Here is a 21,932-nt window from a genome sequence, read left to right on the forward strand (position 1 = left end):
CGAAGCGGACGGAGAGCAAACGATGCAGCCAGTTTGATATCTAAATATGTAGTCATAAATATAATGTTGCAGTTGTGGAAGAATATACATGTAACAATGTAAAACATTGTGAAGAGCGCGCCGAAAAGCTTGCGTAAGGCTGGTCTATTCTTATTATGAATATGCGCGTTTGTATACAAACAAGAGAAAAGTCCGGTCAAGTGATATGCAAATTAGCCTATGGCAGTGATGTTATGCCAAGTCATCACTGCGCCGGAGTGTGACGCCGTGCGAAACCGCACCAGACGAATGACATGTTGCTGAGTTACCGAATCAGTAATAAATCCCCAATATCAAGTTCACGAGTTCCCGTATTGTATGACATTAGTCTCCCGTGGAAGATACTGCTGTGTAATTTTTTTTACGTCAATGTTACACTAGTGTAATACCGCTAGACATATGACGTCATAATGTTTTACAGTTATGACACCACAATGCTAATACCTCTGTCACAATGGTATTAGACCTGGCATGACTCGTGGAAAGCTGAAAGTCATCACACTATTAGTAGGCAGTTTCTATCAGTTTATGCTGGAGAGTAATAAACAGAATACTAAACTCGATTCTGTGAAATACCATTTTATTTAACTCGTGAAGGATTTAGTACCAAATCATTAACTCGTTTAATAAAAATGCTATTCACGTAAGGTAGTTTAGTATCCTCTATGTATCACCATGTTTCCATTAATCTGTGTGTGGCCCACCCAGTCAATCAGGTATGGCATTTTAGAAGCTACACGTCTATGACGTGTTCATGTACGCAGATGACTCGAAATTGACTCGAAAATGTGCAGATTTATGTTCACCAGCAGACGCCGTTGATCATTCTCCTAGTCACCTGATCACCTCTAAGGTGGTTGTTTTGATTTTGGTGTGAACTCCAACGAGAACAGGCAGATATGTATTCAGACTTTTGTATATATCAACATGGGGAAATCCATCTTTGGAGGGCAAGAATCGATCGGGAGTTTCAAGCGACCTCATTCACTTTGTCGCGGTACACAGGTATGAGGTATTATACGGATCGGTCTCCGCATAGTTTTGCTGTCACTAACTCTGCTACTTGACACTGGAGATATTGAACCTAATCTCGGACCCCCTAAGACAGCTTCTGTACCGGGAGATCGTGTCCAGCGCAGACTATCTGCTCAAAATGTAATAGCAGTTTGTTTTGACAGATCCATTCAGTCAGTCACTCTCTCTGATCGCGCTGTAACGCATAGTTCGATTCTGGCACAGATCACATCGCTTAATGTTCCAGATTTTATGTCCACTTCACACCATCGTGAACGGTACACTTACAGAATACCGGATACCTAATTATATACATTGTACATTTTATTGTGCGCGTGAGGCTCCTATATATAGAAGAAACAGAGAGCGCGAGCCTGCGAGCGATCCAATAAAAATACGAATTTAAGGTAAAAAATAAGGTTAAAATCGAATTCCTCACCTTACTTCCGGTTTAGGAAACCTCAACAGGGGATTTTAACAGCGTTCAATGACGTAAACAGAGTAAAAAGTAATCGTGTGTTAAAATTTTATTCAAATGCATATTGGAAAAGGAACTCTACAGTGCGGGAACACTCTGATGGTAAGTGTTTTTTGATTGGTAAGGTAAGGTAGGTAAGGCTTTTAAATAAAGGGGGGTACCCCCTTTACCCCCAATATTTTACCTTTTTTTAGCTTTAATATTGTCTAATATTTAATATTTAATATTGAACGCTGCTTCGACACAGCCTTCATTCATGGCGTGCCGTTGCTAAGGAAACAAAACGGAAGTGCGCAAAAAGAAATGCGCAATCAAAAATAAAAATGGCGGATAGGTATCCGGTATTCTGTAATCTTGCCAGAGTATCTTAAAGTTTTCGTTTTTCAAAGAACAATATCAAGTTTAAAGGCTGATAGGCAATGCTTGAAAGGACTTGACTTTCGAGTCACTGAGGATTTCACGGAGACAGTGGGAAAGGTATATTCTCGATTATCTCCCTTGATGATAAAAGACAGGAGAGGATAACAGATGTACCTACTTCAGCTATGATAAACGGATAACTGATGACACTATGTACACATGGGAAGAGGTTTCAAATATACCATTGGAATGCTTACATGTTTTTCACTATTAAAGATAAGTTGCCTCCCTTTACCATCTTCCTGGTGTTTGTTTATATTCATCCTGAGCGTTCACCCACATACAGTTCATGTTTAGAAAATGGTATTGATTATTTAGAACAGCTGATGCACATCATTCATGACTACAAGGAAGCATGTACATTTATCATATGTGGAGACTTTACTGCTAGAACTGGGTGTGAACTGAACCATATTTTAGGTGATGGGGTTGAATATTTACCAGCGGATGGAAATTATAATTCTGACTATTTTAGTTGTGTCTAAGATACGAAACTAATTTGACACAAATGTGAACAACTTTGGTAGAAGTTTATTGGACATCTGTAAGCTATATGGGGTACATATTTTGAATGGGAGATGGATAATAATGTTAATTATACCTCCATCTCCTTTGTCTCCGGTTGCAGTGTTGTTGCTGATTGTTTTTTGTTTGTGTCTACAGATTGTTTTCCAAAGATTTTAGATATGTCAGTTACACAGCATACAGAGTCGGATCATTTAACTATGGCGTGTACTTTCAAAGATATTGTTGCTGTTGGGGATTACAAAGAAAGTTCAGTTATTATTACTTTCACATGTTCCTAAATTTAAATTAAGCCCTTAACATGTTTCCTCTTATGTTAAGCATTTCAGTAGCGATATTTGTAAAGATGTGTTTGAAGAATATCTTTTAATGTGAATGCAGCACTACACACGCTCAGAGATATAATATTATATTGAGCAAAGTCAGCTGTTGCCATTTCCAATGGATTTGCATTTAGGAACACATATCAGCCTCCATGGTTTGATAAGGAGTCTGATTTATTAAAGTCAGAGATATACAGATATTTGGCTAAATTTAGAAGCTGCAAATGTGATTCTAACTTAAGGGAATATATTACTGCCAAAAATATATATGAGAATTGTTGCACGCAGTAGAAAATGGACTGTAACTTTAAGCTAAATGAAGAAATCAATTTGGCCGGGGAAAACTGACTGTAAACACTTGTGGAAGACAGAAAAAAAATCAACACAGGGACGCTCACAGAGGTGAGGTGAGGTGAAATTGGGTTTTACGTCGTGCTTGAGAATATTTCGCTCATATGACGACGTGCATGCGTGTGTATGTGTATGTGTGGCTGCTTGTACTAGCCCAGACTTAGGCTGGTTTTATAGTGCTAGCCCACTGAGATACCATGCCGCAGTGAAACATGAATACCCCACTCAGTCACATTATACTGACTCCAAGCCGACCAGTCCTTGTTGTACCCATTAATGCCGAGCGCCAGGTAGGGACCAACAAGTACCGTATTTTAACGTCTTTTGGTATGACGCGGTCGGGGATCAAACCCGCGACCTTCCGCTCTCCGGGCGGACGCTCTAACCACTACACCACGGAGGTGGTCCACAGAGAAGTTATATATCCCCAAGTGACTGGCCTGTTTACTTTAGGGTTCTACTTAACCCTATACAAGAAACCGATTATAATAAAACGTTTGACTGTGATAATAATACGAACTGACTGCCTTTCAACACCCAGTGGTGTAAGACAGGACTCTATTGTAAGTCCTTTACTGTTTATATTCTTCATAAATGAGCTTGCAACTGAAGTACAAAATAGTAACAGTCATGGGATATTTGTTACAGAAGAAATTATGGACATAATGCAATTACTCTTTGCTGGTGATGTTGTAATGTTTTCTCTTTTTGTTTTAATGGCTTGCAAAGACAGTTGAATGTCTTACAATCCTATTATACCAAATGGGCTTTAGAAGGAAATCTTAGCAAAACCAATGTTATGTTTTTTTAAAAATGATGGTGTTGTTGCAAAAAATGGAAAATGGTTTCTTGGTTCATCTGTCTTAAACGTAGTCACTTATTACAAATATTTAGGTCTTATGTTTTCTTCTAGACTGATATCGCTGTGGTATGTGAGCAAATAGCTACCTAAGCAAATAAATGCATTATGCCCCTATATTTTATTAGCGAAAATAGATTTGTATCTTTCCTCACATTGAGTTCCATTTTTTAAGGAAAAAACATGCCTGTTCTTCTATACTGTCTATTAAACAGAATACTAAACTAAACTGAAACACTGTCGTTTACGGGAAGTAGAGGGCGTCTTAATAATACAAATGTATGTGAAACATATTCTAATGTAAGGTATAAATGTCTGCCTATGGTGCGGGATAGATTTAAACACCGTCAGCTAATGATAAATCTTTTAAACTCAAATAATCCAGATCTGATCCTTGTTGTTTCTGTTTTTTTAAATATCATCAAAGTTCAATATGTAATTTGTATATCACGGGGTAAATGTTAATTTGTTATCTGCATTTGTACAAGGGGCCTTGAGTCTGAAGTACTGAAAATATACTGTCTGTCTGTCTGTCTGTCTGTCAGTTGATCATTCCATGGAATTGAGCAGGATGTTGGACTCTGGACGGGGCAGTTGAGTAATCCGCAGATTGAGCAGTTCCTTAATCTACACACGACAATATATTCCTACGCTACAGCGACTAAGTCAAAGTCGGCGTTTTGTCAGGTAAATCAACAGTCGTAGGTGTAATGAGGGTGCTGACGACACAAACATGGGTTTTAGTAACACACTTATTTAATACTGACAGAACTAAACATGGACGATAGAACCGGACTGCATAACATATAAAACCTCAAATAGTGACATAAAGGGATGTTACAAAGAGGCACCATATATATACACGTTTTGAAGGCCACAGTCTTGTGGCTGAAATATTGAGAACGTTTAATTGAAACTAAAAATTCGTTTCGGCTCCTTGATAAATGGTCTCACTTAACATCTGTCACCTAAATTTTAGTATACTAAAATATTACCACTTCACATCACAAAAAACACGTGAAGATCCGGGTAAGAACCCAATTCATGCTTGCCGTAAGAGGCGACTAACGGTATCGGGTGGCCAGGCTCTCTGACTTGGTTGCCACATGCCATCGTATCCCAATTGCGTAGATCGACCATGTTGTTAGTCACTGGATTGTCTGGTCTTGATTTGATTATGTACAGACCGCCGCCATATAGTTGGAATATTGCTGAGTGCGGCGTTAATCAACAACCAACCAACATCACAAAAATACACCCGTTATGGGTTTGTCACTGGGTGAACATGCACTTACTTTTCTGACAGCCCGTCCCAGTGTATCCATCCTTGCACCCACTCTCACAGTGTCCAGTGGTTTTGTCACACACCTCAGATGTGTTCCTACAGTAGCACCAGGAACTACAGCCAGACCCGAAACTCCCGTCAGCACACTCTGGAAAGAACACATATTGGTAGTTTGGTGTAACTGATGAATGTTACATTCACATATAATATCATAATCGAAATTTTTATAACAATAAACTTCAATCCATTCAACAAATATGTCATGTTCAAATACATGATGTTATTCTGATTTGTTTACTATTATCACTACACACATTACCACATCGAGCCCTTATTGGTTGGTATCTGGGCAATCTGCTTTCCTGACAGCCTGTCCCAGGGTATCCATCACGGCACCCATTCACACAGTATCCAGTGAGAAAATATCAGCATGCATGATTTACCATGGATTTCCACTTCACAGAGATTGAGAGTTTACTTCGCACGTCCACTGTTGGCAGTTCAACAGCGGTGCGTTGTCCAAGTGTAGACATTTATTGGTAATTTCTTTTGCACGCGGCGAGTTAACAGATTCAAGTTTGAAAATAATAATAACGGTACGATTATTATACAAGTGGCGTCAAATTACTATGACATATGTTATTCTAATCGAATAAATATTTCACATATATCTATTTGTGGTCGACAATATAAACAGACAGAAAATATCAGCATGCATTGTTTACCATATATTTCCACTTCACAGAGATTGAGGATGTAGTGTGAGCCGGCCAATGTTGGCAGCTGGACAGTGACATATTGTCCACGTGTGGGTGTGTCACAGCTGATGTTGACGGGGGAGCTGGGACTGTTGGTCTGGCTCTGATAGCAGGGACGATCGTCAACCCGTACCAAGAAATTTCGGAATCGATCTAGAAACAAACATAAAACAACCTACAGGGAGATGTTTACAAACGGTATAATGTAAGCGGTCGGTTCAAACGATGCGGGATGCTATTGTAAGTAAGACTTTGGAAACCACGTGCATTAACGTCTATAGCATCAATGATGGTAAATGAGGTATGGCGCATGTGCTAATAGTATTATATGCATACTGGGCGAGAGATGGTGTTTTACGAGCGTACTACTACATCAATATAGACAGCACCAACTGCACCATCTGCGAGAAAACTACGAATCAGGCTAGCTATTCTCGAAACGTTCGGAGCTCTACGAACTTCTTAAGCCCCATTCTTAACACATTGGCTACGATCAAAGTTCAGAATTCTTAGGGCTACGAACGTTTCGAGAATAAGGGCCCAGGTTCAATTTAATTCATATTAGCGCAATTAGAACAAATGTTCGAAATTTATACATAAAACAGAAACTGCACTCAGCCGTCATTAATTGTAGAGTCAATTATCAATTGTCAGTACAATAAACAAACTTCAAACCTGTTCCGCGCGAAAGAAATAATAAACAGACTGACATTATGCGTCAACGCTGGAGAAAAACTACACCGTGTTATCCACCCAAACAGATTACTTTGGGCGTAAATTGGCAAATGGTTTGGAAACCTGCCTAACTGGTTGCACCCACTACACTCACGGGTATTCATATGCCCTGCCCTACTGGTTGAACCCGCCACATTCACGGGTGTTCACATGTCCTGCCCTACTGATTGCACCCACCACAGTCACGGGTGTCCATATGCCCTGCCCTATTGGTTGCACCCACCACGCTCACGGGTGTTCATATGTCCTGCCCTACTGGTTGCACCCGCCACATTCACGGGTGTTCACGTGCCCTGCCCTACTGGTTGCACCCACCACACTCACGGGTGTTCACGTGCCCTGCCCTACTGGTTGCACCCACCACACTCACGGTTGTTCACATGTCCTGCCCTACTGGTTGCACCCACTACACTCACGGGTGTTCACATGTCCTGCCCTACTGGTTGCACCCACCACACTCACGGGTGTTCACATGTCCTGCCCTACTGGTTGCACCCGCCACACTCACGGGTATTCATATGCCCAGCCCTACTGGTTGCACCCGCCACACTCACGGGTATTCATATGCCCTGCCCTACTGGTTGCACCCGCCACATTCACGGGTGTTCACGTGCCCTTCCCTACTGGTTGCACCCACCACTCTCACGGGTGTTCATATGCCCTGCCCTACTGGTTGCACCCGCCACACTCACGGGTATTCATATGCCCTGCCCTACTGGTTGCTCCCGCCACATTCACGGGTGTTCACGTGCCCTTCCCTACTGGTTGCACCCACCACTCTCACGGGTGTTCATATGCCCTGCCCTACTGGTTGCACCCGCCACGCTCACGGGTATTCATATGCCCTGCCCTACTGGTTGCACCCACCACTCTCACGGGTGTTCATATGCCCTGCCCTACTGGTTGCACCCGCCACACTCACGGGTGTTCATATGCCCTGCCCTACTGGTTGCACCCGCCACATTCACGGGTGTTCACGTGCCCTTCCGTACTGGTTCAATCCATCACATTCACGGGTGTTCATATGTCCTGCCCTACTGGTTGCACCCACTACTCTCACTACGTTTCCATGATACAAAAGTTGTTTGTTGCCTTACGGCGTATATTATAAACCTTTGTATACGGAATGTAATACTTCAGTTTTAATTTTTGGTGTCTAATTATCCTACAGATAAAGCATTTCTCAAGTGGTCAGTCACGAGTTATAACGGTACATTGTGTTTATAATACTTGCCTTGACGTAAGAAGAATATTGTGAGGTTAGTGATGAGGTGCGTCTCTCCCAGGTCCACTGTCCACCATGCTAATGTCTGGTTAAGTGCGGTGTGTGTACAAGTCCCTGACCAGTAGTTGCTGCTGACCACACCGTCCACAGCCAAGGAGGAATTCTTTTCTCCACACACCTCTCCCTTGGAGGTGTTCGCCCACTTACAGTCATTGAGAGTGCTGCTTTGTTGTGTTGGTCTGTTCAGAGCTATGTTCCCTGTTCAGAAACACATTGTTTGTGATTCAATGACATTTACTCCTTAATAAGACAGTGTTTTACCACAAAATTTAAATGAACAGCAGATTTGACATTCGGATCACAACATTTAAAGGAAGGTTCTTCTTTCTCAGACTTTAACAGACTAACAGAATGTCGGCATGTCGGCGTTTTGGGGATCACAAATTGAAATGTAGTACTATTCTACATCCGATTGTGACATTGCATGGGTCACAAAGTGTGCATGTAGAGTGTGTTGTTAATCTCGCATTTGACAACATATCAGCTATATGTGGGCGCCATGTGAATAATTGGGTGTGGACCAGATAATCCCCTGACTGAGATTGTTGGCACTTCCGACTGACCACAAGCTCTATTTAAACACAGTGGGGTATTCATGCTTCAATATCATGGGATGCCTTTTCAGAAAAAGTCTTGTCGCACGAATCATCTGTATGTATTCCTTTATCCTTTCTGGAGAACGTTTTACGTTCGCCGTCGTGGAAATATACTCTCGTGTAGTTGCCAAGATTTCACGAGATCTCACCTATCTTGGGTCCGCCATCCTTGTTGTTTACATCTCTTAGACTCCATTTTTACTTCCAAGGGGGTTTTCTATTATGTATGAATTACATTCTATAATTTTAACATATATATGGGTGTCTCAAAATTTGCCAACTTTTGGTCAGTAGGACATTGCTCTGAAAAAATTACTTCGTGTTTTTTTCAAAAGTCATATTATCAAAGAAACATGTTTTCTGTTCCTCATAATGATTTGAAATGTACCTGTTTGCTATTTTTGGGACAATTTGGGTTTTTTATCATCATTTTGAAAGAAAACCACTGTCAGTGCACAGCGACATTACTTTGCAGTATTATAAAGTTTACATCCCAGGCCATTTATATGTATATATATTACAGATTTAAAATGAAATACCAATATTAAAAACACATCCCTGCTTGAAATATTGAAAAAGAAAATCACCTAATTACGATGAAAACAATGAATGTCCAAAATGTTACAGTCAGTGGTGTAACGAATATAAACTTGTGACATGAATAATTATCTCCCTTGAGTAAAATATTACATGCTAACTGGTCCTTTTGCTGATGACTTCCTCCCAATGGCAGAAGTTTTGTGGAGCTCAAATTTTATTTTGATGTTGAAGTTTGATGCAATTGGTGATTCTAGTTTGTATCATAACCTTTTATCGAGTCATTTTTAAAACCTCTCCAGGTTTAGGTAAATTTGTTTTACTCCATCTTTGTCATAAAAATATGCTGTTAGCCAACCTGCTGTGGAGTCAAAAGTTGCTTTGGGTAGTATTTTACGCATTTACAATAACGATAACGTTATACAGAGTAAAATCTTTTCCCATATTTTTATACTAAAATATTGCCAATCTTATGGCGGAGTTCGGTCTTGACTGCCGTTGAGTGCGGACGTCTTTTGCTTGTCAGCAAATTGAATAGTAGCAAGGCATACTTGATGGTTTATGGTTGTTCCTTTTTGGTTGTGTTCTGCTTTTCTCATCTGTTGGAGTGTATTGAAACTTTTACTTTTATTATTTTTCGTGGGTTAGTCAGTCAGTTGTTGGGGATTTTCCTCGGCAATGTCTGACAACAGAATGGACTGTGAGGATGGTTTTAAAGTGGTGTCTTCAGGGAGGAAGCGAATCGGTCGCATACCGGATGGTTCTTCTAAGAAAGCTTGTGTTGTTAAGCAACCACCTACTACCTCTCATGCGTGGTCAGATCTCACCTTTGTTTATGATGAGCCAGTTCAGATGAAGTCAACCACTGTCATCATTAAGGCAGATGTTGATGATGATGATAATTCTCCAACCCTTTGTCAACTGATGACCCAGCGGGCTTTGGCTAGAGCTCTGGCTAAGGTTACAACTGAGATAGATAGTGTTAAGCGGATGGCCAGGGGTGATGTTTGTGTAACAACTAAATCCGTTGAGGCAGCCCATAAGCTTATGCAAATTACAGAACTTGCTGAACATTATGTTACACCGTATGAGCCTGAGTCACTAATGAGATCTCGAGGAGTTATTTATGGTGTCGACCTTGATGTTGAGATGAGTGAAATTGAGGAAGAAATAAAACCTGTTTTGCCTCTACTATACTCTGCGGTGCGTCTGACTCGTGGACCTGATAAAATCCCTACTAAATCCGTTTTGCTCACGTTTGTTGGTCAGTCTTTACCAGATCATGTTGTCCTTTTCTTTCAGAGATTTCCAATCCGGATCTATGTTCCCCCTGCACTGCGCTGCTTTAAATGTCAGTCCTTTGGCCACGTCTCTGCTAAGTGTAGGAGCACTCATCATGTTTGCGCTAAATGTGGAGGGAAGCACAAATATGAGGAATGCAATGAGAGTTCTCTTAAATGTAAAAACTGTGGTGGAGCTCACTCTGCTGCATACAGAGGTTGTCTTAAATATCAAGAAGCGGTCCAAATCCAGAAAGTTAGAGTTGAGGGGAAACTTTCTTATTCTCAGGCTGTTCGAAAGGTGCGCGGAGAATCAGATGTTGTTAAGGTTCCAATGGTTCAAAAACCACCTTCCGTTGCTCAACCACAGTCTCCGGTTGTTCCCATTCCTGCTGTGGTATCTCGTCCTGTCATGGTGACAGCAAGTACGCAGACTGACACCCAAGAGGTTGAATGTCAGACTGACTCTCTTACTGATCTTATGCATGAACCTTCTTGTACACCTCTGTTCAACAATGTCTCTCCAGTTGATTTTCTCAATTTTGTTATTTGCCTGGCTGCCAACCTTGGAACGAATCGTGCCTTCAAGTCTGATGGTCTACAGACGATAGCATCAGCTGCACATTCTCTGCTGGGGTTAAAGTTGTCCTCTGAGGATCTGACGAGCATGGTTAAGGGTCAACAATGGAAGTCATAATCCTTATTATGGCTCTCTTAATCCTTCAGTGGAATGCTAGGTCTATTAATGCTAATGGTCCAGGGTTTAAAGTTTTTGTCAACAATCTTGATCCCATGCCAGATGTTATATGTCTTCAGGAGACGTTTTTGAATCCTAATCAGCGATTCCGTTGGGAAGGATATGTCTGTCTACGTAAAGACCGTCCGATCGGGTCAAGAGGTGGTTGTGCTATACTCATAAAGGATTCGTTATCATTTAGTGAACTTAGGTTGCCACAGTCCGAAACAGAAGCGAATGCAGTTACTATCCATTTGAAGGATATGAGATCGGTCTCGATTTTTAATATCTACAATAAAGCTCATGCTTCCAGCGATGATTACTTTTCTCTTTTGAATGTGTCAGATAATCTTAAAGTATTATGTGGTGACTTTAATAGTCATCATCCGTTGTGGGGAGCTGTTAAGTTGGATGTTGGAGGTAAGGCCATTGAGACACTCCTTGATGAACAGAATCTTTTCCTTCTGAATGATGGCTCTATGACCCGGTATGACTTGGCTTCTGCTTCATTTTCAGCCCTGGATTTGACCATTGTCAGTCCACAACTAGCTCCACACTGTGATTGGGAAGTGTATTTTTGGGATTCTTTTGGCAGTGATCATTATCCTGTGTTTACCAGCTTTCAACTTGACCCGATAATAGAATTAAGAGTAACACCTCAGCGATGGACTTTCTCTAAAGCTGACTGGTCTGCATTTACTGCTTTGTGCTCTGACACTGTCACGCCAGCTATAAATTCGCTTGACCTTGACCAGTTTCATACCTGCTTTGTTTCTAACATTATTAATGCTGCTACTAGAACCATAGGCAGAAGTTCAGGTAAACGTCCTCTTAAACCGCCAGTATGTTGGTGGACGGATGCGTGTCAATCAGCACATGATGCTAGGAAGAGGGCAAAAAAACTGGTTGAAAAATCAGCTTTACCATCTGATTTGATGGAGTTTCGGCGTGTTTCCGCTTTCCTCAAACGAACTGTTACTGAAGCTAAACGTTGGTCTTGGTCTAAGTACACAAGTTCAATAAACAAAAATACACCTCTTTCTCAGGTATGGAGAAAAGTGAATTTTTTTTCTGGTAGTTCCTGTTCTAACCGTGCTATTCCATCTATTGGTAAAGACACACCAGCAACAACAAATATTGACATGAGTAATGCACTGGCAAAGTCCTTTCAAAAAGTATCTAGTACAGATAACTTTAATTCAGACTTCCGGCTCATTAAAAAGTCACTTGAATCAGAGTATTCTGATATCTTACACTGTCCCACACATCATATCGCAGACTACAACTCTTTATTTAGTTTGCAGGAATTAAGGAATGCCATCTCTGGACGAAAAAATACCTCTCCAGGTGACGATTTATTGTGTTATGATATGTTCAAACATCTGCCAATTATCAGCCTTGACACTATGCTTTTACTTTTTAATCACATTTGGTTTGAAAGCAAACTTCCCATTTCTTGGGAAAAGGCAATTGTAGTTCCTATTCCAAAGCCTGGTAAAGATCCTACTCAAGCCACATCCTACAGGCCTATTGCTCTTACCTCCAACATGTGCAAAATAATGGAGAGAATGGTAAATAACCGTCTGGTTTACTTCATGGAGAAGAACAATCTCTTTTCAGGTGTCCAGTCAGGCTTTCGAAAAAACAGATCTTGTGCTGATCATTTAGTGCGACTTGAAACCGAAATTAAAAAGCCACTGGGAAGCACTGAATTTCTACTGGCTGTTTTCATGGACATTGAGAAAGCCTATGACATGTTATGGACGGACGGTTTAGTAATAAAACTGTATAAGCTTGGAGTTAGTGGCCGCATGCTTGACTGGATAAAAGATTTCTTGAGGGATCTTGGAACTTCTCTGTCGGATGTATACATGTTAGAGAATGGAACACCTCAAGGTAGTGTCATCAGCCCAACCTTATTTAATGTTATGATTAATGACCTGTTTGAGAATATCGGTGAAATGGTCGAAACATCACAGTTTGCAGATGATGGAGCGTTGTGGAAAAGGTCCAGTAATTTTGACACAGTCTTTAACGGCATTCAACAATCTCTTCATCTTGTACAGACTTGGTGTGTCCATTGGGGTTTTAAGATTTCAGCTTCTAAATCGTCTGCAATCATATTTACTCGGAAGAAGATTCCACATAATTCAAAATTGGTTTTGTGCGGTTCTCCTTTGGAGTTTGTGGATAAAGTCAAGTTTTTGGGACTCCTTGGATTACTTGGAAACCTCATATAGACTATTTGATTCAGAAATGCACTAAAGTCCTGAACCTTCTGAGAAGTATTTCCAGTACCAAATGGGGTGCAGACAGGAAGTGTTTGTTACTGTTGTATCGTGCCCTCATTCGATCACGACTTGATTTCGGCTGTCAAGCCTATGGATCTGCATGTGCTACACAAAAGGCAAGACTAGCTGTTGTTCAGTCAAAAGCCCTACGAATATGCCTTGGAGCATTTAGAACTACCCCTGTTGAGGCTCTCCATGTTGAATCTGGTGAACTGCCTTTAGATCTCAGACGTGAACTGTTAGAAGTTCGGTACATGCTTCAATTGAAATCTTTTGGAATGAAAAACCCTACTTCAGCTGTATTGGGAGATTGTGTTGAGTATTTCCTAGATCCTTGGAAAGACGGCATGGGGCCTTATGGGATGCGTTCTCAGAGAACTGCTTTCCATCATAATGTACGTGATGTTGCCACAGCTGATGTTAGTGTTCTGCCAAAGAAGCCACCATGGTTGCTTGACCTTCCATCAGTTTATCTTTACGTTCTGGAACAAGCAAATAAATCTGATCCGGCGCCTCTTGTTAAAGCTCTTGCCGAGGAACATATCCGAAGTTTACAGTGGATCGATACAATGCAGATTTACACTGATGTATCTAAGTGCCCAGTGTCCGGTCGTGTTGGTGCAGGTATCTTCATAGCCACTGATAAAAGAGAAATATCTCTACGATTAGCTGATCACTTATCTGTATTCTCTGCTGAACTTGCAGCAATCATTGAAGCTTTGCGGTGGATTCATTTTTTGAGACCTGTATCAGCGGTCATTTTCAGTGATTCTGTCAGTTCTTTGCAAGCAATCCAGACAGGTGCCTCCTCAGCAAGACAAGACTTGATCAATATTATCCTTGATCTTTTTAATGAATTAAGTAAAGACATGTTAGATGTTGAGTTTTCATGGATACCAGCTCATGTTGGAATCTTTGGAAATGAAAAAACTGATCATTTGGCAAAAGCTGCATTAGCTTTTGATGTCTCAGACCAGGATGAGACAATATTGCCCTCTCCTGCAGAATTATGCACAGTCAGTAAGACCCATGCGCAAGCGAAATGGCAACAGAGATGGACCTCATCCTTAAAAGGACGCCATCTTTATGGCATTGAGCCGTATATAGCTAAAGCAAAATTGTCTAGAAACAATCGTAGGGAAGAGGTTCTTTTAACCAGACTTCGTCTTGGGCATTGTGGTCTTGGTGCATATCTAAACATTATTAATAATGATATTCCTGCAAATTGCACAGTGTGTAATCAGCTAGATGATGTTGCTCATTTTTTACTGCATTGTCAAAAATATGTTACTCATCGTACGGCGATGGTGGGATCTTTGACAGCGCTTAATATTGACCTCTCCTTGACTGGATTGTTGTGTACAAGTAATATCACTCGCAATGATGTTCAGAATGTCATTCTTGCTTACATTAAAGCTTATGGCAGCTTTACTACTTTGTAAACATTTATCAACGTAGCAAACCTTTATGATGGGCAAGGTGTAAATGGGCCCAGTTGCCCGAACACCTATCAAACTTTCAATTATCCATCCAATCTTATGGCCGTGCAAAAGACAACTACAGCTCGCTAGGAAGGCACCTACTTATGCTGTATTACTGTACTCATATACACAATGCAAAAGATTTTTAAAAAATTAAACTTAGTTAAAAAGTTTAATGATGCCAGAACAAAGGTTGGCTAGGAAGACTTATAATATGTTTTTATACTATATGATAGTGATGGTAGATGAAACTGGGTTTCTAAACTTAGAAATATTTTATGTACACAAGGATATATATTTGTGTGGTTAAGCAAAGGATGAAAGGTATATTTATAACAAATTGTTGTTCAGCTATTGATAGTATGTCCACGTTACAGAACTAGAAACTTTTTAAAAGCATCTTTAAACCGGAAAGGTTTATCAGTGTAAGTGGTTTTAATAAATTTAGAAGCAATTTGGCAAATTTTGGGTGCGGCGTTCTTACAAAAATATATACCCCGGTATTAGTGTTTTTCGACGATGCAAGACAAAAACGTAAGTTTTATATTTGATATCATTCAAAGTTTTTATTTTACTAACCTTGAGTGGCAATATAGGATATATTCATCTATTTCACACAAAAATATCAAGTGTTTCCTACAAAGATTGCGCTGATGACATCGTACCGGTGAAACTGCTGCCGTTCTCCACATTCGGGGATTTTGTATGGGTTTTCGACGATGAGCAACACTTTTCGCACCCCATTGCGCGTGAGTGTTGTGATCACGTTGCTTCCTATTTATCTGATCTTACTGAATTTTTGCTTGCTATTTTTGGTTTTATAGGCAATTGATTTTGCATCTGAAGTGGTATTAACGATCTCGGCTAAATAATATTGATGTTTGTTTGCTTTTTATATCACTTAACTTCCGGATTTACATTGTCAATAAAACTTCTCACGACAGCGACTAGGCACCCGCCCTACCAGTGAAACTGTTGAACACTCCCCGATGTAGCGCGAGCACAGCAATCGTCGAAATCACCAGAAGGTCGAATTCAGCTCGTTTGGGGATCCGTCAAGGCAACAGTTTGCGCTTCTAATGTCCAGTTACAACACTGATACAATACAGAATGTAGCTATGTATAAATACGATGCCTTCAAATTTAGAAATCTGTACCTACTTCGAAACTGATGCATGTGCGAGAGCGAGTTGGATACTAAATCTTTCACGAGTTTAATTAAAATGGTATTACATGGAAGCGAGTTTAGTATTCTGTTTATTATTCTCCAACATGAATTGATAGAAACTGCCTACAGTGTGATGACTCTCAGCACTCTCCTACCCAGACAGAGTTCCATGCGGCCAGCCAGCATAGTACTGCAGTATCTTCCACGTGCGAGTAATAAATGTTTTTGTTACTCGACCTACTGCACTGTAATATCTTTACGGCAATATTACACTAGTGTAATACCGCTAGACATATGACGTCATAATAGTTACAGTCATGACGTTACAATGCTAATACCTCTGTCACAATGGTATGAGACCTTGCTTGACTCGCAGAAAGCTGAGAGTCATCAGACTGTAGGCAGTTTCTATCAATTCATGCTGGAGAGTAATAGACAGATCCAGTCTGTCAATCAAAACTGGCGCATGCGTCAATTTTGGCCAATCAGCAGACAGGGCGCGCTGTGTGAGACTTATTTCCGGGGTCAAACGACGCCTCCGAAGCGATGTGCTTCGAATTATGCCATTTACACTCGCTATATCTATTACATATTGCTGCGATTTGATGTGTACATTTCCCAAAACCATTATGGTCAAGACAAAAGGAATTGAGGCGGATCAAGGAGCGCTATAGGCCTAATGATCAGTTAAATGTCTGCACCATCGTTCACGAAACCTACGTCTGCCTGCAGATGAGAATTTGCACGAATGTCCACACTTTTGCACATGTGAAAAATCGAGGTCCCCTGACCTTAATCCAATAGAGCACGTTTGGGATGCACTTGGGAGAAGGCTTCGTGGTCTTAGGAACCAACCTCAGCCACGTGTTCACAACCATCAGGCAGTCGATGAGGAGACGGTGTTTGGCAGTGGTGAATGCGCGGGGCGGCCATACACGATATTGAACTGAGAAATTTCGCATTTTTATTCTTGTGACTTGACATTCTGTATACCCATGTTTTGGAATGGCGGTGTATCCTAATGGAACTGATTATGGCACTGTCAGTGTATCGAGTACATCACACAGATCTCAGCAATGAAATAATAACAATTTAACCATCTTACCATCTCTTGTTCTTTTATAGTGCCCTGAAGAAAGAATGTGAAGTTTCTTTTTTGACTCAGTATATATTCAAAGTTTAAAACTTTTGTCAATAAAGTTACATATTGACATTATAGCTTCTTAAACAATGATAATCTTTGTTTCATTAGATCTGAGACCATATCCCCTTAGGACATAACACTAATTCTGATCTATTTCCTTTTCTGAGATACGTACTAGTGTCATCAAAATTATATTAAAGTTGCTTAAAAATTTGGTAAAGTGATAAGAAAAGTTTAGGAAAACACACATGAAAATGTCCTGAACCTTTCACCTCCTGCAATTAAACCAGTGTGCATTTTAATATGAATTTAAGCTTTTTTTCCAAATAAGCATCAACAAACCTCGAACAATTTGTCCAAAACCAACATCTTAATAAACACTACTTTGGCTCAGTTTTCAAATATTGGTAACCTCCTCAAAAGCTGATGTTTTCTAAGAAGTATTACATCAAATCTGGGTTTAATGTATGTTTCAATATTCATTCCAGTTACATGAATAGTCAACTTAGAATTCTGTAAGTTATTTGGTTCAAAGACTGAATAATGCCTGGGTGTGTGTTACGACGTAAATTGTAATAACGCGGTAAAATGTAATAAACTGCGGCAAATTGTAATAACACTGCGGTAAATTGTAATACCGCGGTAAATTGTAATAAAAAACGCTTAACAGTGTGACCAAAACGTAGCCTTTGTTTTTTTTTTCAAATTCTCTGGATGTTGAAATAACTTTATTATGAGTGATGATACTAGTGATCACTCTCTGAATAATCTTATTAGTAAATATATTATTTAAAGACCAAATGTATCTTAAAACAAACTAGCTAAGTTAGTCCTAAGTGATTGTTCAGCATGATATGTATATAGTGTTTGTTTGCCTATTTCTGCCTGCAATTCACATTAATCTGATATGTGAGTCAGTAAGTAGTTATTTATAATTGACTTGATTATTACCTATTTTATTACCTTTCCACCTTTCCTGAAGGAGGCAAGATTCTTAAAACATACCTTGCTATCATTTCCAGTGAATAATAATTAAAAGGACAGAACTATGTTATTACTTTTAAAATATACCAATGTGTCTCCCCTAAATGTAAAAAAAATTATGCTGTAACAAAAATTCAAAACAAATAATGTTCTCATAGGAAATAAACTTATATTTCACTCCGTCCGATATTCCAGAAAGTCACTTATTCTTCTCACATAGTTTTCGTCTCCGATCCACATGGAGTAAAAGCTAAATCAATTCAAGGTCCCATCTCTTTATAGAAATTCTGAAGTATTTAAGATATGGTTTTATAGATACTCATTTGAATTAATTTTGATATTTGGATATTGCGTGATAGGCAATTGCTGACATTGACAATATTTCCGTTTGGAGAAAAAAGTATTACTCCTCGAATATTTTGCATTATCAACAGATACTGTACTGTACATAGGCCTTCAGATTGTGCTTTTGAAATTTTCAAACATCCTAAAATGTGTGACAAATTTAAGAATACCTAGGGCGAAGGCAACCACATTGTTCTTTAATGTAACAAGTTTTGCTATTTCGGCCGACCCTAGTAGCACTGGGCATTGAGTTGGTACACCATAAACCTGAAATGAGACAGGCGAGAAAGCAGTGACACAATGTAAACAAACCTGTCGGTGCCGACAGTTAACTGCTCGTTAGGCCTATCGCATTCCTTGATCCGCCTCAGATCTTTTGTCTTGATCGTAATGGTTTTGTTAAAGGTACACATCAAATTACAGCAATATGTAATAGATATAGCGAGTGTAATTCTAAGCTCATCGCTTCGGAGGCATCGATTGACCCCGGAAATAAGTCTGACAAATCCACACAGCGCGCCAAAGTTGACGCATATGCCCGTTTTGATTGACAGACTTGGTCGGCCTGTTAACAGAATACGAAACTCACTTCCGTGAAATACCATTTTTATTAAACTCGTGGAAGTTTTAGTATCGATACCAAATCATTACCTCGTTTAATAAGAATGGAATTACACGAAAGGTCGTTTAGTATCCTCTATTTATCCATGTTGTAAAGGGTCGGTGACCTGTATATCAACTGAAATTGAGTATCGAAGTAACTACGATATTGGCAAATCCATGTATGATTAATGGCATTCTGTCAAGTTATTATTTGGTACTAATTATGTCGTAATAAGAATTAGCTTCAGAATGTTTGATGGAGTTCTAAACATAAAGAAGTGTTCTCCGCGGAGTGTGTGTGAGTGAATGTGTTAGGAATAGCCAATCTCTATCTTTTAGGTTAAACAGAATCTCCTTAGATCTTGGTGCAACTATGCTGGCCGTTTTCTCCAGGCACAAAAGCCGTTTTCTTTAGGCTCAGAGGCCGTTTTCTCCAGCGCTGTTTCCGTTTTCTCGATTTTTTTGGTGTCCGTTTTCTCCGTATCCCCCTAATATTAGAGGAAAGTCCGACATAAGATGATTTGCTAACAATCCAGGTACTGAATACAGATGTAGTGTTCTACTCACGTCTCTCACAAGTGGGGCCAGACCAGCCCTGGAGACAGTCACTAGAGCACCGGAAGTTGACGTCACATCCGCTCGTACAGTGACACTGCCACAAGGCTGATGCTGAAATATAACATTGTGTTACAGCTTGTTTTAAGACACAGTGTACGCTTTGGAGACAAAACTCTTAAAAAACACACTCTTAAAGAAATTTACATTTCAGACGTTGTCAAACTGTGTCACGTACGTCTACAGTATTTAGAAGCAAATGGAAATATCCATGTTTCATGTGTTGGATAAAATATCATGGGGCATCATGGGATATGACCAGTCTCTGTAGATAGTATCGCAGATGACGACGTAGGTTCCCCAGGGAGTTGAGAACATCACGACTGAAAGCCCCTGATCAGCTGACCTGCTATATGCCAATGAGCGTAGTCGAATATGCGAGGTGGAAGTGTCTTATGAAATAACTGATCATTGTTATAGTGGGTGACTTTGTGACGCATGTATTCTTTTTAATGATACGCCCCTCGTCAGGTTGTGTTGACATATTCATATGTATATTTTGGTTCAACAATGTGGACAGTCCTCATAAATGCACACTGCATTCATATTTATAGATATGGATATATCACATGATCTCTGTTTGAAATACCTCTCTGTGTGGCTGTATATATACAATGCTGGACACAACGTAATTGTGATCCTCGTTATACAATAGAGAATGGACAGACGCACTTACATACAAATATGTTCGTACAGACATGGTGTTTGACAGGAGGATACACGCTACGATTCTCAAACCTTGAAATCAAAGTAAATAACTTACCGTGTTGAGAAAGACATGCCTGAAGGAAACAGACCAGCAAAAGATGTAGCATGCACGGAGCATCAGTCGTCGCCATGTCTCCGACCAACACACACACATACACAAGGAAGTAGATTTACAAAGAGGATGTATGTATACAGTGTTGTCAGTCGCTGGGGAGTTGATATTACATATTCCTCGTGATATATCGTGACGTTTTTTAAAAAATTATGAACGTGTACGAATCCCGACCGCTCCCATTATGATTCCAGGTTTGCAATACCTCAGCTCGCTCTTGGGTTTCCTATAAGGTGTAAACGACTTTTATCTGTCTGACTACGGGATTTCCTCCCACATTGAGCTGACACGTAGTGACATAACTGGAACACTTAAACCTGTGGACGTCGCGGTGGCTGAGCGGGTTAGGCGGCTGACTTTTTGTGCTGATGATTAGGTGCCTGACTCTGAGGGTGTGGGTTCGAATGCTGGATGTGACTCAACCCAAAAACGTACTAGAATTTGTACTTTACTAAGAACGTGTAATCCCATATATACCATATGTTACACTTATACCTTCGTCAAGACAAGTAAGGTGCCTAACTCTGGGGGTGTGGGTTCGAATCCCCAATGGGACTCAACCCAAAAAAGAACTAGAATTTGTACTTTACTAAGAAAGTGTAATCCTAAATATACTCTCCAAAAAAGAAACGCATATAGGAATTTCAAGTTTATTTCTATGTTTATTTTGAAACATCTTGTAGGCTTTATGAGTCAATGAAATATAGCGAAATTGCACACTGGGAATGCAGACTTATCCGTCTTTGGCACAAACTCGAGCAAAGTCAGTTTGAGTGTCACATGGAGACGTGTGGTGGCGCTGAAGTCAATACCTCGTGTGACCACCGTGGGCATCCACAACTGCACGGCATCGCCTCGGAATCGAACGAATAAGTCTCAGAATCTCGTGTTGCCCAATCGCAGCCCACTCTGCCTGTAGTGCCTGTGCGAGTTGTTGAAGTGTCTGGGGCTGAGGGTTACGGCGTCGCACCCGTCTGTCCAGGGCATCCCACAGATGTTCGATCGGGTTTAAGTCCGGTGATCTTGAGGGCCAGGGGAGCACATTGATGTTGTGGTTCTGGAGGAAGTCTCTAGTGTGACGTGCTGTATGGGGCCTGGCATTGTCCTGTTGTAACAACTCCCTCTGGCGATCAATGATTGGAAGGAGGTGTGGGCGTAGGATTTCGTCACAGTACCGTTGAGCTGTCAGGTTGCTCTGGATCATCACCAAATCACTTCTCCTACGGCAGGTGATCGCTGCCCACATCATAACACTTCCCC

At 40.4% G+C, this 21,932-nt stretch overlaps 1 protein-coding gene across 1 annotated transcript in view; it reads right to left on the reverse strand.

Annotated features, from left to right (window-relative positions):
• LOC124257532 (multiple epidermal growth factor-like domains protein 10) overlaps positions 1–20,937 on the reverse strand; it is a gene marked incomplete at its 3' end in the record, with an annotated part of 45,423 nt that extends 24,486 nt beyond the window's left edge. The window contains exons 1-5 of the mRNA XM_046691625.1: positions 20,616–20,937; positions 19,805–19,906; positions 8,022–8,270; positions 6,020–6,205; positions 5,305–5,442 (exon numbers count right to left, since the gene is read on the reverse strand). Coding sequence (XP_046547581.1) covers positions 5,305–5,442; positions 6,020–6,205; positions 8,022–8,270; positions 19,805–19,906; positions 20,616–20,691 — 751 coding nt within the window. The remainder of the gene's footprint in view (positions 1–5,304; positions 5,443–6,019; positions 6,206–8,021; positions 8,271–19,804; positions 19,907–20,615) is intronic.
• Between the last annotated feature and the right edge of the window lie 995 nt (positions 20,938–21,932).

Source organism: Haliotis rubra, unplaced genomic scaffold (assembly GCF_003918875.1).
Source record: "Haliotis rubra isolate DU_JTF1 unplaced genomic scaffold, ASM391887v1 Scf664, whole genome shotgun sequence".
Lineage (NCBI taxonomy): Eukaryota > Metazoa > Mollusca > Gastropoda > Lepetellida > Haliotidae > Haliotis > Haliotis rubra.